General features: G+C 52.4%; 1 protein-coding gene across 2 annotated transcripts in view; it reads left to right on the top strand.

Annotated features, from left to right (window-relative positions):
* Window positions 1-6,892: 6,892 nt before the first annotated feature.
* DGKZ (diacylglycerol kinase zeta) overlaps window positions 6,893-15,447 on the top strand; it is a 48,750-nt gene continuing 40,195 nt past the window's right edge. Inside the window, exon 1 of one of the 2 annotated variants that reach the window (XM_060176504.1) lies at window positions 6,893-7,455. In XM_060176504.1, the coding sequence (XP_060032487.1) occupies window positions 7,277-7,455 (179 nt within the window). In that variant the 5' untranslated portion in view covers window positions 6,893-7,276. The remainder of the gene's footprint in view (window positions 7,456-15,447) is intronic. The other variant, XM_016186444.2, reaches the window with a different exon arrangement.

Genomic DNA, 15,447 nt, shown 5'->3' with positions numbered 1-15,447 from the left:
TTAAGTACACGTGGCATAAAGCACAAGGACCAGCGTAAAGATCCCAGTTCTAGCCCCCGGCTCCCCACCTGCAGGAGGGTCACTTCGCAAGCGGTGAAGCAGGTCTGCAGGTGTCTATCTTTCTCTCCTCCTCTCTGTCTTCCCCTCCTCTCTTGATTTCTCTCTGTCCTATCCAACAACAACAACAGCTATAGCAACAATAACAATAACAACCACAACAAGAGCAACAAAAATGGGGGAAAAAATAGCCTCCAGGAGCAGTGGATTCATAGTGCTGGCACCAAGCCCCAGTGATAACCCTGGAGGAAAAAAAAAGTACAGATCAGGGGGCCGGGGCGGTAGCTCAGTGGGTTAAGTGCACAAGGCACAAAGTGCAAAGACCGGTGTAAGGATCCCAGTTTGAGCTGCTGGCTCCCTACTGCAAGGGGGGTCACTTCACAAATGGAGAAGCAGGTCTGCAGGTATCTATCTTTCTCTTCCTCTCTCTGTCCTCCTGTCCTCTCTCCATTTCCCTTTGTCCTATCCAACAACAATTACAGCAATAACAACAATAATAACAATAAACAAGGGCAACAAAAGGGAAAAATAGCCTCCAGAAGCAGTGGACTCATAGTGCAAGAAGCACTGAGCCCCAGCAATAACCCTGGAGACAAAAAAAAAAAAAGTTAAGATCTCTGCAGTCTGGTGATTAAAACCTGACTAAGGCCCCGAGCTTATTGTATTATTATTGTTGTTGTTGTTATTATTAACAGCACCTTTTCATATACCTCTTTTCCTGATTGATTCATCCACATCCTCCATCAGCCATTCAACAAACTGCCCGCAGAGGCCACCCGAGCTGAGGGTGGCAGTTGGGAAGGGACTTGATGAGTGGACAAGGCACTAAGGGAACACAGAAGGGTGTCACATAAGCCAGGCCTGCTGGGTCACGGGAGAGCAGGACCTGCTCTCTCTGTTGGAGAGCAGGACCTTGAATAAAGGCTTAAAGGAAGGAGACCTGTGGTCCAGGAGGTGGCGCAGCGATAAAGCTTTGGACTCTCAAGCGTGAGGTCCCAAGTTTGATCCCCAGCAGCACATGTGCTAAAGTGATGTCTGGTTCTTTCTCTCTCCTCCTATCTTTCTCATAAATAAATTAAAAAATTTTTTTTAAAAAAAAGGAGACCTAAAGCCAGAGAAGATGTACATGTGAACATGTGCCATGTACGTAAGGTCTTGAGCTCGATCCCTGGCTGCGCCCAGAATAAAAGGAGTATTTGTGGGGGAGAGAGTGGCAGATCAAAAGCACAAACCCATAAAAATGGAAGCCAGGCGGGAGGGACACGGGGCGGAGGACTGGGGGGTGGGGGACCCATCCAGGGATCATGAGAAGGAATCAACAAGCTTAGCTATCCTACTGGCTATGGGACAAAGGAGGAGGGTGGGGGATGTTCAGGTGTGGGGTCTGGGGCCTGGGTGAAGGAAGAGACAGTTCACTGAGATGGAGTGAGGAAGGAAGAACAGACGTGAAGACAGAGGCCATTCAAGCACATCTTGTAGTTGAGTGACCTGTGGAAAGTCCACATGGACATGTGAATCCAGGGCTGGGGAGAAAGGCGTCCCCAGTGGAGATTAGGAAATTGGCAGCAGGGCCAGCAAAATAGCTCACTTGGATACTGTGTTATTTTGTTATGTGTGAGACCCAGCGTTTTGATTTTTTTCACAAAATCCAGGACCTTTGGGAGTTCTTGGGACAACTATCCCCAAGAGCCCAGCATCTTTAGAGCGGGTCTGTGCTCACTGCCCTTGCCTGGCCACCCACAGTGTTCTTCCTAACCCAGGAAACAGGGTACGTATCAGTGGAAGAGCACCTGCTTGCATGTGCAAGGTCCCAGGTTTGACTCCTGCACTAGATACAACGAAACAATGCTCTAGTCTCCCTCCCTCTCAGAAAATAAATAAATCTCTTTTTTTTTCCCAAATAGAGGGTGAGAGACAGAGAAAGGAGAAATGCCATAGCACTGCTCCATAAGGCACTCCCCCTTTGTACAGTGTTCTCAAGTGGTGACCAGGGTTTCTCAAACCCAGGTCCTCACACATGGCGAGGTGTCTGCTCTACCAGATGAACCATCTCCCAGACCTTAAGTCAATCAATCTTTTCTTTTAAGATTCAGGCTTGATCTTCTCACATCAGCCTCTTGTAGACACCCTCCCTCCTGGGGATCCTGTGTCACTGCCCGCCCCTGCCACCCCAGGACTCAAATCCCTATCCTATCCCCACCCCATCCACCCCACCCCACCCCATGGACCTGCAGTTTGCACTCTGCTGTCAGCCTCAGGAGTTTACTCTCGGACCTGGGTGACACCTCTCACAAGGTCAGTCATCCTACCCAGGGAGCCCCAGCAAGCCCTCTGGAAACCAGAACTCGGGGAGCAGCTTGGGCAAGGTTCTAGCTCCAGAAGGCAGGGTGATGCCAGGAGCCATCTGGCCACATTAGGCACCCATCTGGTGGCAGTAACAGGTGCTCCTTGGGTCATTTCAGCAGGGGACAGGTGGGGAGGGGAGGCGGGCTGCAAACTCACTCCCACAGGAGCCTGGGCGGCTTCATGGAGCTACACGATGTCCTTGCCACACTTCAGCGTGTGACCTTGGCAAGTTCCTTAACCTCTCTGGAGGCCTCAGTGTCCTGTGTCACACAGACCCACCCTTGCAGAGTGCAGGCTGGCTCAGGAAGCCCTCACAAGGTCAGTTGTGCAGGAAACACCCAGAAGGCATTAGCAATCATTTTCTGCTCACAGAAGCTGATGGTCTGAGGGTGCTAGGAAAGGCAGCTAAAGGTGGTCATTGGGGGGGAGGGCTTCGCATTCCCCCTCCACTCCCCTTGGGTTCTTGGGAAGAGGTTGGCAGCACAGTTCAGACAGGACACAGTCATCTAAGCTGGTTCTGAGTGAGGGAGGTGTGAGAACAGAGGGGAGACACAGCACTTTAAAAAGGAGTGAGTGGGGAGAGCTCGGCAGGAAAGATCTGAACAACAACAACAACAAAAAAAAACCCAATCTGGAAGCCCAGCAGCTAGGCCGCTGGCAGGGAATGTCAAAGCCAGCCAGAGCTGTCATAATTCACCATGTAGGAGGCTATCCCAGCAGGGGTGCTGGGAAGAAGGGGCCAAGAATCCTGGAAGGCAAAGCCAAGGGCAGCTGGGAGAGGAAGGGGGTGGGTCATCTCCCAAGTGCTCTGCCCCACACACCCGCCTCCAGGAGCCAGCTTCTTTAGAACTTGGCTTTGAGGAAGAAACTCCCCTGTGGGCAAGTTTAATGCAATTCCATTCAGTCATGGGGGAGGAGGGCATAGCTGGTTGGAGAGAGGTGGGCAGCTGAGCTGCAGCCGGGCGTCCTGTCCTTCTGAGCAAGCAAGAAAGCGCACAGACCACAGGGAAACAGGTAAAATGCAGGCCTGGGTGTGGGGGCATGGACAAAGGCATAGCTCCTGGGGCCAGCAGCCCTGAATGATTGAATTTAATAGAGACATAGAGGAATTTAGAGGAAAAGGGGAGAGAGGATGAGAGGGAGAGAGAGAGATACCTGTAGCATTGCTTCACTGTTCATGAAGCTTCCCTCCTGCAAGTGGAGACCACAGGCTTGAACCAAGGTCCTTGTTTATTCTAACATGTGCACTCTACCGGATGCACCATCACTAAGCCCCTTACCCGATTTATCTTTTTCTTTATTTTTAATTTTTTTTTCTTTTTCTTTTCTTTTCTTTTTCTTTTTTTTTTGCCTCCAGGATTATCACTGGGGCTCGGTGCCTGCATCACAAATCCCCTGCTCCTGGAGGCCATTTTTTTCCCCTTTTGTTGCCCTGGTTGTTTTTTTTTTTAATATAGTTGTTGTGGTTATTATCGTTGTTATTGATGTCATTGTTGTTGGATAAGTTAGAGAGAAATGGAGAGAGGAGGAGGAGACAGAGGGGGAGAAAAAGACAGACACCTGCAGACCTGCTTCACCGCCTGTGACCGCCTGTGGACTACCCTGCAGGTGGGGAGCTGGGGGCTTGAACCGGGATCCTTACACCAGACCTTGTGCTTCACACTACGTGTGCTTAACTCACTGTGCTTCTTTGTTTTTGTTTGTTTGTTTTTATTTATTTTATTTATTTATTCCCTTTTGTTGCCCTTGTTGTTTTCTTGTTGTAGTTATTATTGTTGTCGTCGTTGTCGGATAGGACAGAGAAATGGAGAGAGGAGGGGAAGACAGAGAGGAGGAGAGAAAGACAGACATCTGCAGACCTGCTTCACCGCCTGTGAAATGACTCCCCTGCAGGTGGGGAGCCGGGGTTCGAACCGGGATCCTTATGCCGGTCCTTGTGCTTTGTGCCACCTGCGCTTAACCCGCTGCGCTACCGCCCGACTCCCACTGTGCTTCTTTGGAACTTCTTATTCTCTCTCAATTTCTCCCTGATCTATCAAATATAAGAAAAACAAAAATTAGGGGGTCGGGCAGTAGCACAGTGGGTTAAGCGCATGTGGCGCAAAGCACAAGAACTGGCGTAAGGATCCCAGTTCAAACCCCCGGCTCCCCACCTGCAGGGCAGTCACTTCACAGGCAGTGAAGCAGGTCTGCAGGTGTCTATCTGTCTCTCCCCATTTCTGTCCCCTCCTCTCTCCATTTCTCTCTGTTCTATCCAACAATGACGGCAGTAATAACTACAACAATAAAATAAGGGCAACAAAATATAATAAAAAAATAAATATTTTAAAAAAAGAAGAAGATAGAGAAGGAAAGAGAAAGAGAGACACCTGCTGCCCTGTTCCATCACTCATGAAGCTTCCTCCCTACAGTTGGGGGCCAGGGCTTGAACCTGAGTCCTTGAGCATAGAAACAGGTGCACTCAACCAGATGTGCACCACCTGCCCCCCCTTTTAAAGATGTATTTATTTATAGGCAAGAGGAGAGAGAACCAGAGTATCACTCTGGCACAGGCAGAACCAGGGATTGGCCTTGGGACCTCATCCTTAAGAGTCCAGCCAACACTTTTTCGACTGTGCCATTTCCCCAGAATGCCAGACCTGATTTAAATCCTGGCTCTGCCACTCACACCCTGAACCTTTTGAAGTAAAAGAAATCACCTGCATGACACACCCTGGTGTCCTCATCTGTAACATGGAGGAAGTGACAGCATCTGCCACCCAGGGTTGTGGTGAGAATCAAATGCGATGGGAATTATTATCAGAGTGTGACCCGCTGTGCCCAGAGAGAGGCACCAGAAATAGTTCTGGGGTGCAGCGGGGAAAGCCATCACCTATAGTGGACATTCAGAGGGGAGTGCCTGGGGCTTGTGGCACTTGAGAATGACCTTGCTGGAAGGAGGGGCTTTTCATTGGCAGCACCTGGGCAAAGGCACAGAGAGTGGGGGTGGGGGCCAATATATATTAACTGTGAACCACTGCTGCCCCCCACCTCCAGAGGCTCACTCTCTGCTTCTGATCCCTCCACCTTCCCTGGCTCACAGTCACCTGGGAAAGATATGGCACAGCGCAGATCACAGACGTGGTGCAGAGGGCAAGGGGACTGGACAGAGGGAGGGTCTTTGGAACCATCCAAGGGGAGATTTCCTGGTGAGAAGGAAGTGTTGAGCAGAAGCCTCAGGATTTGAAGGACATCAACAAGCTTTAAGAAGGAGAGGACAGCCTGACTAATGCTGATTGAAACAGTTCCCTGGAGAAGCAGCACAGGGAAGGGGAAGGATATGAGGGAATCTTGAGGATGGGGTGTGAATGCTGAGATAATGCAGAGGAAAGTACTGTTTCTTGGGAGAGCAGACGCTTTGGTCAAAGGTCAAAAGGTCAATCTCAGCACGGCCAGAGAGGTGGCTCCCTGGAAGAGGGCAGGACTTGTGTCAGTGAGGTCCTGAATTCCATCCCTTGCACCACATGTAGCCCAGAGTGGTATTCTGGCGCCCTGTTTCTCTCTCTCTCTCTGGTTGAGCACACACACATTACCATGCTCAAGGACCAAGGTTCAAGCTCCCAGTCCCGCCTGCAGGGAAAGCTTCCGACTTACTGAAGCAATCTTGCAGATGTCTGTCTCTCTCCTTATCTCCCCCTTCTCCTTCAATTTCTCTCTGTCCTATCAAATAAAGTAAATATTTAAAAATAAACAAATAGCTCTTTATTTTTAAGATCCAGCTCAGAAAGAGTCCTGTGACCATGAACAGGAAATCTGACCAGGTTAACCAGCAAGCACTCCATCAGCCCCACCTCAGTCCCGCAGACATAAGGTTCAGGTGACAAAAACCCCAAAGACAAGAGGAGGTGAGGCATCAGGAAGTGGGGTGCAGAGAGGAGTTCCATATGGGTCCCAAGGAGACCTCCAGTTCGTCCTTTAGGAGCTGCCTCTCTCCCCACCCCAATCAGGCTCTCTTTCCGGGAGACCCCAGCCCTGAGAGGGGGGCACACAGGAAGCAGCTCCAAGGTGGGGAAGCTCTGCGCCCCTACTTCCACCCCAGCTGCCCCCCCCAAGGAAAGATCCTGAGAGCTGGAGGCCTGGAGACTGCTGTGCCGGGCAGCCAAGCCCACTCCCGAATTCTAGATGTCCTTGAATACTGTCCCTTCCCCAAATGGAGCGGGGTGGGGGGGGGCTGAGCCCCCACCCCCTCGGCGCGCACAGGGTTAACGCGGCTCCCAGCGCCGCCCCCGCCCCTTCCGCACCTGCGAGGCCGGAAAGCGCGGGATCAGACGGGGGTGGGGGGGGGAGCACCCCGGCGCTGAGTGACAGGCGAGGCGGTGACTGGCAGCTGCCGAGCAGCGGGGTGCGGGGAGGGGGCGGACCCGGGCGGACACCCCACATTCCATTCCCCGCCTCCCGCGGCCCGGGCAGGGTTCGCGCCCGCCGCCTGTCGCCCGCCGCCGGCCGGCGGGGGCTCTAGCTCGCTCGGCACCCCGAAGCCGACGGACGGGGCGGGGCGGCCTCCCCCGACCCCGCGCTGCCGTCTCTAAGGTGACACTCGGGTGCGCGACAGCGACAGCGGCTGCCGAGCGCGCTCGCCACCCGGGCTCCAGCTCCCGCCGTCCGGGGGTCCCGGGCTCGCACAACGCTGCACCCAAATACTCGCCGAGCCCCCCACCCCACGCAGCCCAGGGACGCGAGGGGCGGCCGACCGCCTATCCCGGCGCCCCGCATCGCCCCGATCACGCCGTCTGAGCCGCGGCGTCGGGAGGGACGCCCAGGACCCTTTGTGGTGTCCCCACCCGGGCAGACGCAACTGTAGCTGGGAACCCCGAAAGGCCGCCGCTGCCCCGGGATGGCCGAGGGCTGGGGCGGCCGGGAGCCCCGCGGGGCGGCGGAGGAGGAGATGGAGCCGGTGGTGCGGCCGCGCTGCCGGCGGGGCGAGGAGGCCGAGGAGCCCCGGGACGCGGCGGCCGGGCCCCCGCTGGAGCAGCAGTTCCAGCAGATGTATCTCCGGAAGCAGGTGTCCTACAGGTAAGGAGAATTGGGTGGGGAGGGGCAGAAGGGGGTGCGGCACTGGGGCCACCCCCCTTCTCAGTCAGCCTCCCATGTGCGTTCATTCCTTGAGCACCCCCCCTCCTCCTTTCTGGCTGCCTGGCAGTTTTCAGCCCAGGGGCTGCTGGAATGACTCCCCAGGGTCTCTGCCCCTTGCTCAGAGAGTAGGGGGACCTCTGGAACCGGGTCGCTGTGGAAACTGTGAAAGCCCCGTGCATTCAATATGGAATCACTGATGCCAGAGGTGTGCGGGGCACGGTGCTGGGAGTGGACTGTGCCAAGAGCCTTACAGACCTCCCTCTGCTAGGGAGCACGGGACACGCCCCTCATCTATAATATTTCTAGTCAGAAGAGGAACCCCTGTTTATACACTAGGCCCTACTTGGTTTTCCCCAGGAGCTGACCCTGTGCTAGGCACTGGCCTGTGGAGGTGACTAGAGGTAGGAGAAGGGGTTCCCTCCTGGACTCTGATGGGCAGGCCTACCTGCATCATCACCACCACCACCCCCCCTTTTTTTTTTAACAGTACTGCTCAGCGCTGGCTTATGGTGGTGCTGGGGATTGAACTTGGGACCTCAGAGTCTCGGACAGGAAAGCTTTACAGAACTCTTATCCTGTCTCACTGACCCCAAGTCTCACAGTTCAACCCTCTTCTGCTTCCCTGGCTCCCCCTGGTCATGCACCCTCTGCCCAGAGTCCCCTGGAGCACCTGGGTAGAGTGAACCCCAGGACCACTTTTGTGGGGCTGAGGTGGGACTAGGATGGCTGTTCCTCAAACATGGTTTGGTGAGTGTCATAGAGGGTAGAGGCCAGGCTGTAACACTCACCATCCTGTTCCTCTCCTAGTCCACAGTCTCAACACACTCTGCTGCCCCTCTCCAGTCCCCAGCCTAGAAGGATTCCCTCCCTCCCAGGGTCCAGTAGGGACACTGAGGCATCTGCAGCCCTTGAAGTCATCAGCCTGGTTAGATAGGACTAGCTTCTGGTTACAACCACAGGGACCTGGGGTGTGTCTGAGAGCTTCTCTCTGGGCTTCTGGGAAGGTGCTTGTCAAGGAGGCCCAGCCCCAGAACCTTTCAGGGCCTATATTCTTAATGGGTGTTGAGCCATTAAGCCTCTGTGGCTCGGGAGAGAAAGGACTAGAAGGGCTTCCACACCATCAAGAAGTGAGCCACTCAAGAAGAATTGGGAAATGGGCTCAGTTCCCAGGGTTCTTACCTTCACTCAAATACTGGGCTCCATTACCAACTTCTTCCAGAACATTCTGTCCTGAGAGGATATCCTCTCTCTCTTCTGCCTTCCAGCCACAGATGACGAGCCCCTGGGAGTCCAGAGGAAGATCCCTTCCCCCACCTCTGGGCAGCAGGGCCTCAGCCTTGGTACCCCAGGCACCCCCACATAACAGTCCCCCCCAGGGAGTCAGTACAGAAGGCCTGAGGGGAACAAGGCAGAAAATGTAGACTCCTGGAGAAAAACATAGTCTGGTTTGTATGCCTGTTTCTGCCAGTGACTGGCTGAGTATCCATGAGCATAAGGGGACCCAGTTCTCTCTGGCCCTCAGTTGTTTGCATGTAACATAGGGGTGACCCCAAGATTTTTTTTCTTCCCAGAGCACTGCTTTGCTCTGGTTGATGATGGTGCCAGTGATTGAACCTAGGACTTTGGGACCTCAGGCATGAAAACCTTTTTGCATGACCATTATGCTATCTCCCCCATCCTGACCCCAAGATTTTCCTGGGCTGGGAGGTCATGACAAACAACAGCTGGAACTGGAAAAGAGGCTAGAGTGGGATAGAGGCAGCTACAGGGGCTGCAGTTTCCCCCATGGGGGCTGGAGGGTTCCTTGTTCCTCATGGAGGCCTTTCCAGGGATGGGGGCCCAAACTGGAAGCCTCTAGGTACTCAGGGATGTGGGGTAACCCGGCTATGAGGGCATCAGAAGGGCTCGAGTCACCTGTGTGAGGACTGCTGGGAGGGACAGGGGGTCTCCAGGAGTCACTCCAGAAATAGTCAAGAGAAGTGAGGGTTGCACCTGAGCTGACCAAGACATGGGCAAGGAGAGCTCATAGGGTAGCTGCAGGGAGGGGAAAGCACCCCCGGAAAGTCAGCAGCTCTAGGCCTTCAGGGGGGCAAGGACTGTGCGTGCCAGTCAAGCCCTCTGTGGTGGCCAAGGTGCTGTGTAGACCGAGGCCTGGCTTCCTGGTGCAGGCTAGGGGGAGGGGGTTATACGGGGCTGGTAGGAACCTGGGCCCTTTCCACCACCCCCACCACTCTGGCTCCTCCTAGCAGGAGGCTCCAGCTCAACTTCCCACCCTGCTGTGAGGAGTTGCTAAGAAAAGCAGTTTAAAGCCCTTCAGTGGGAGAAAAGGCTTTTAAACGCAAATGCACAAATGCGGGGGCAAAAAAAAAAAACCCAAGGGCATTGAATGAATGTGAGGGGTAGCAGCGGAAGCAGGGAGGAGGTCTGGCCGGCTCTGACGTCAGTGGGGACCAGGCCTTTTAGCCAGGCCTTAGACGCTCCTGCCGTGCCTGGGGGGTTCTGGGAAATGGGGGCCTCCCTGCATCCCTCAGACTGACATGTGCCCCAGCAATCCAGCCCTGGAAACTGCTTTAGTTGGGTAGACAGATGACAGACCCTTGTGAGTAGAAATATGATGTGTCCTGTCTGTACCAGAGCATAAGGAAAGGTAACTCTGGGAACCAGAAGGAATTCTCACTGCTCTGAGTTGGACTTCATGGGCCTCCAGCCTGGGAAAGAACTGTGTGTGTGTGTGTGTGTGTGTGTGTGTGTGTGTGTGTGTGTGTGTGTATGTGTGTGTGTGTGTGTTGGGGGCTGAGGGGGTGACACTGGGTTTGGTCTCAAAGAACCAGTCAGAAGATGCACAGTTTCAGCCTCTGCAGCTCAGGCCTCCTCACCAGTTCTTTTCTTATTGACTGATGTGACAGGGCTTCACCAGTCCAAGTTCAAGAGAGAGATACAGAAAGATGCAGCTAGAGACCAGCACTGGCTTATGGTGGTGCTGGGGATTGAACCTGGGGCTTCAAAGCCTCATGCATGAAAGCATTTTGCATAGCCATTATGTCTTCTCCCCAGCTCTCCAAGTCAAGTTTTTAGTTTGGGTGGCTGGGGTTTTGTTTGTTTGTTTTGTTTTTTTGTCTGTTTGTTTGTTTCTCAGAAAGAGAGAAACAGGATGTGCATGACCCAGGTTCCATCCTGACCCCTAGTGCTTTAAAAAGGAAACTTGAGTGCAGTGGTCTCTTTCACTCTCCTTCTGCCTCTTTTCTTCTCTCTGTCTCTATCTATCTAAAAAGAAAAAAAAAAGAGTCAGAAGAATAGAGGGAAAGATACTTGAACCTGAGTCATGCACATGGCAGAGCATACACACTGTCCAGGTGAACTGTCTTGTTGACTTTTTTTTTTAATTGGACCGGACAGAGAGAAATTGACAGGGGAGTGGGAGATGGAGAGGGAGAGGGAAAGAGACACCTGCAGACCTGCTTCACCCACCATTTGTGAAGTGTTGCCCTTGCGGGTGGGGAGTGTGGGCTTGAACCCGGGTCCTTGAGCATGGTGACATGTGCACTTAACTGGGTGTGTCACTGCCTTCCCCTCCTTTTTTTAAATTTAAATTTCATTTGGGGGGTTCCTGGGCCTCACATGCACAATTTCACTACCCCAGGTAGCTTTTTCATTCAGATAACCACAGAGAGAAATAGAGAGAAGGACACATATACACCACACACACACACACACACACACACACACACACACACATACACACATACACGGAGAGACCCCACAGCCCAGAGCTGCCCCCAGTGCTGTGACACTCTCATATGGTGTCAGGGCTCAAACCTCAGCTGTGTGCATAGCAAGATAAAAACCCTGCCTGGTGAGCTATTCCTTCACTCCTTCCTTTAAAATAAAAAGTATCGGGAGTCGGGCTGTAGCTCAGCAGGTTAAGTGCAGGTGGCACAAAGCACAACGACTAGCATAAGGATCCCGGTTCGAGCCTCTGGCTCCCCACTTGCAGGGGAGTCACTTCACAGATGGTGAAGCAGGTCTGCAGGTGTCTATCTTTCTCTCCCCCTCCCTTTTTTTAAATTTTTTTTCTCTCCCCCTCTCTGTCTCCCCTTCCTCTCTCCATTTCTCTCTGTCCTATCCAACAATGACGACATCAATAACTACAATAAAGAAACAAGGGTAACAAAAGGGAATAAATAAATAAATTTTTTTTTAAATTTTTAAAAATTAAAAGTATCTATTTATTTACTTTTGCCTCCAGGGTTATCACTGGGGCTCAGTGCCAGCACTACAAAACCACTGCTCATGGGAGTCAGGCGATAGTGCAGTGGGTTAAGCACAGGTGGCGCAAAGCAAAAGGACCGAGCCCCCAGCTCCCCATCTACAGGGGGGGGTCGCTTCACAGGTGGTGAAGCAGGTCTGCAGGTGTCTATCTTTCTCTCCCCCTCTCTGTCTTCCCCTCCTCTCTCCATTTCTCTCTGTCCTATCCCACAATGACATCAATAACAACAACTATAACTGTAACAATAAAAAACAACAAGGACAACAAAAGGGGATAAATAAATATTTTTTAAAAATCCACTGTTCCCGGTGGCCATTTTTTTTCCATTTGATTGGATAGGACAGAAAGAAATTGAGAGGAAGAGGGGGAAAATAAGAGAGGGAGAAAGACACCTGCAGAACTGCTTGGCCGCTTGTGAAATGTCCCCCCTACAGGTGGGGAGCCAGGGTTTGAACCTAGATCTCTGCATGGGTCCTTGTGCTTAGTTCTATGTGCACTTAAACCAGTGCACCATCCCCTGGCCCCAGTATTTATTTTTATGAGAGACAGAGCAATGAAAACACGCTCAGTGCATGCAAATGCTGAGCTCTAGCAGGTTGAGCTATATCCCCAGCCCTGATCTCATTTAAAAGCAGTTTTCAGGTTTGATCCCTGGTGTCCAGGGGTTGCACCCAGGTCTCTCAACATTACTCTCCCAGGTGGTTTTGAAAATCAAGCAAGTCTGGAAGCCATTGGTTTCACCTGTGAAGGAGCTGAAGGCGAGAGAGAAGTGGGTAATGTGAGTGGAGTTGGGGGGTAGGGTATTATTGGGGCCCCAGAAAGTCCAGTCCCTCTGTGGAGCTGTGACTCTGGGTCAGGCACTGTAGTGGGTGGAGACCTAGGACACAGCTGGTCTCTTGACAAAGCGCTGGGCCAGACGGCACATATTTTAGGTTTCACAGGTCACGTGGTCTGTGTCGCAAGCACCCTGCCATCACCATCGTAACTCCAACGCAGCCATAGATAATATATAAACCAACGCGCCTGGCTGGGCTCCAGTAAAACTTTATTTATAGACACTGAACTTTAGATTTCATATCATTTCCACTGTCACAGATATTAGCCTTCTGCTGCTTTGTCGTGTCCCCGCCTCCAACAGTTTAAGATCATAAAAACCATTCTAAGCTCTCAGTCACACAAAAGCAGGCAGCCAGCTGGATGTGACCTATGGGCCATGCCAACCCCTGATCCGAGATGGGGGGGTGGTGGTGAGGGGAGGCTAATTGAGGGAGGTTGACCGCCGAGGGTGCTCATGTATTCCACCCAGACGGTGGCGCCATTCCCTAGGATGCAGGCTTCCGGTCGAGTGTCCTGGGTTCGGATTCCAGCCCAGCCCCTTGGCTGAGTAAGCTGCTTTCACCTCTGACCCCGTTTCTTGGTGTGGAAAATGGAAGCAAGAAGACTGAGGGGAGATGGCAGGAGATAGAGAAGTCAAGTTCCGTAACTCACCACAGACCAGACTGGGAGGCCAGGCTCAGGTCTTCTGCCCTGGAGGGGGCTGGCTTCTGTGTAGGCTGTGAGAGGTCCAGGGGAGCCCCCCTGAGTGTGACAGCTGGGTGGTGACAGGAGTTTCTTGAGGGCTGAGAGCTAGGGCTGAGCCTGTATGCTTGTCCCAGCCTGCCGCTGTCCCCGCCTCCCCGGCACCTCACCCCCCACCGCCCACCCCCACTACCACATACACCCACAGAGGTGCTGGAGGGAAATGAACCAGGGTGCCACCTGGCAGGGGAGGGTACCCCCTGCTGCAGGCACGAGGCTGTGGGTACACAGCTCCTCCAGGGAGGGGCACCTGATCCCACTCTCTCCCTGCTGCTATTTACCAGAAGCTAAAAATAACCCCCGAGTGACAGGGAGATGGGGCCGATTTGTAATTTAAATAGCAACAGGATAAAGCATGGAGCTGCGAGAGAGATCACATTCTGTCCTGAATTAAAAATGCAAAAACCGGGGGCAGTGAGCTGAGCCGAGCTGGAGGAGGGGGGCCGGCTGCCAAAAGCAGCCGGAAGCTGGGGGTCTGTCCATTTTCCTTCCTTTGGGAAGGGTGGGGCAGCCCAGCCCGGAACTCCTTCCTTCCCTCTGGGACTCAAGCTTCTAGCTGACTAGCGAGTCAAAGGCCAAGGAAAGCTGCATTTGGAGGTGGGGCCTTGCTGGCCACAAAGGTGACAGACCAAGTCTGGGACTCCAGGGAGAGAGTTTTATCTTGTACTGTTCTGTTTGTGCTTGGGACATACCCAGTTTTATTTCTATCCCTGCTCCCCCCAAATAATTTGAGCATTTCAGGGGGGAGCTGGGAGGTCCCGCTGGAGCAGAGGCATTCAGATAGTTTCTTCTCCTGTTTACGGCTGAAAATGTAGTTCACTGGTCAGGCCTCTGTGAACCTGGGCTAGACCTGGTGCAATTTCAGAGCAGAACATCCAGGGAAGGCCCTTGCAGTGGCCCACACTCCAGACTTACAACCATGAGGTCCGCAATTCAATCCCCAGCATTGTATCTGACCAAAATGATGTTCTGATTCTCCATTTCTCCCATAGATAAATAAATATATCTTTTTTTAAAAAAATAGGGACTAGGGAGATAGCATTCATAGAATGCTATTCATAGAATTCATAGAATTCATGCCTGAGGCACCAAAAGTCCTAGATTCGATCTCCAGTACCACCATCAATCAGAGTTGAACAATTCTCCGGTAAATTAAAAGAAATTTTAATGAATAGGGTCCAGGGACTAGCTGGTGGGTCCTCTGGTAGAATACACATGTTACCACGCTCAAAGACGCAGGTTCAAGTCCCCTGTCCCTACCTACAGCAAAGGGAAGCTTCAAGAACAGTGGAGAAGTGCTGCAGATGCCTCTCCTCTCTGTCTCTCCCTCGTCATCTCCCTCTCTATCTATCTGTCTTTATTTAAAAAATAGGGAGTCGGGCGGTGGCGCAGAGGGTTAAGCGCACGTGGCTCAAAGCACAAGGACTGGCATAAGGATCCTGGTTCAAGCCCCCGGCTCCCCACCTGCAGGAGAGTCGCTTCACAGGTGGTGAAGCAGGTCTGCAGGTGTCTGTCTTTCTCTCTCCCCCTCTCTGTCTTTCCCTCCTCTCTCCATTTCTCTCTGTCCTATCTAACAATGACGACATCAATAACAACAACAATAAAAAAGACAACAAGGGCAACAAAAGGGAAAATAAATAAAATTTAAAAGATAAAGAAAGAAAGAAAGAAAGAAAGAAGCCTTTATTTTAAAAGGGGGGTGTGGTGGTACACTTAGTTGAATGTACACATTGCCATGTGCAAGGACCTAGGTCCGAGTCCCCTCTATCCATTTCCCTGTAGGGGGAATGCTTCACGAGTGGTGAAGCCAGCCTGCAGGTGTCTATCTTTATCTCTTCCTCTTTATCTCTTCATCTCCTCTCAATTTCCCCCTTCCTAGCAAATAAAATAGAAAGAAACAATAAATAAAAAGGAAAAAAAAATAGCCACCAGGAGCAGTGGATTTGTAGTACCTGGTGGCGATAATAGAGAGAGTATATAAGCACTAAGCCCCAGTCACAACCCTGTTGGCAAAATAACACAGAGGGGAGGCCTTGGCAGAGGAGGGTGCCCCTGCTCTGGGCCTAGGATGTTTGGGAAAGGAAGAC

Source organism: Erinaceus europaeus, chromosome 17, assembly GCF_950295315.1.
Source record: "Erinaceus europaeus chromosome 17, mEriEur2.1, whole genome shotgun sequence".
NCBI lineage: Eukaryota > Metazoa > Chordata > Mammalia > Eulipotyphla > Erinaceidae > Erinaceus > Erinaceus europaeus.
Note: the sequence above shows the minus strand (reverse complement) of the source record. Positions and strands in the feature narration are given on the sequence as shown.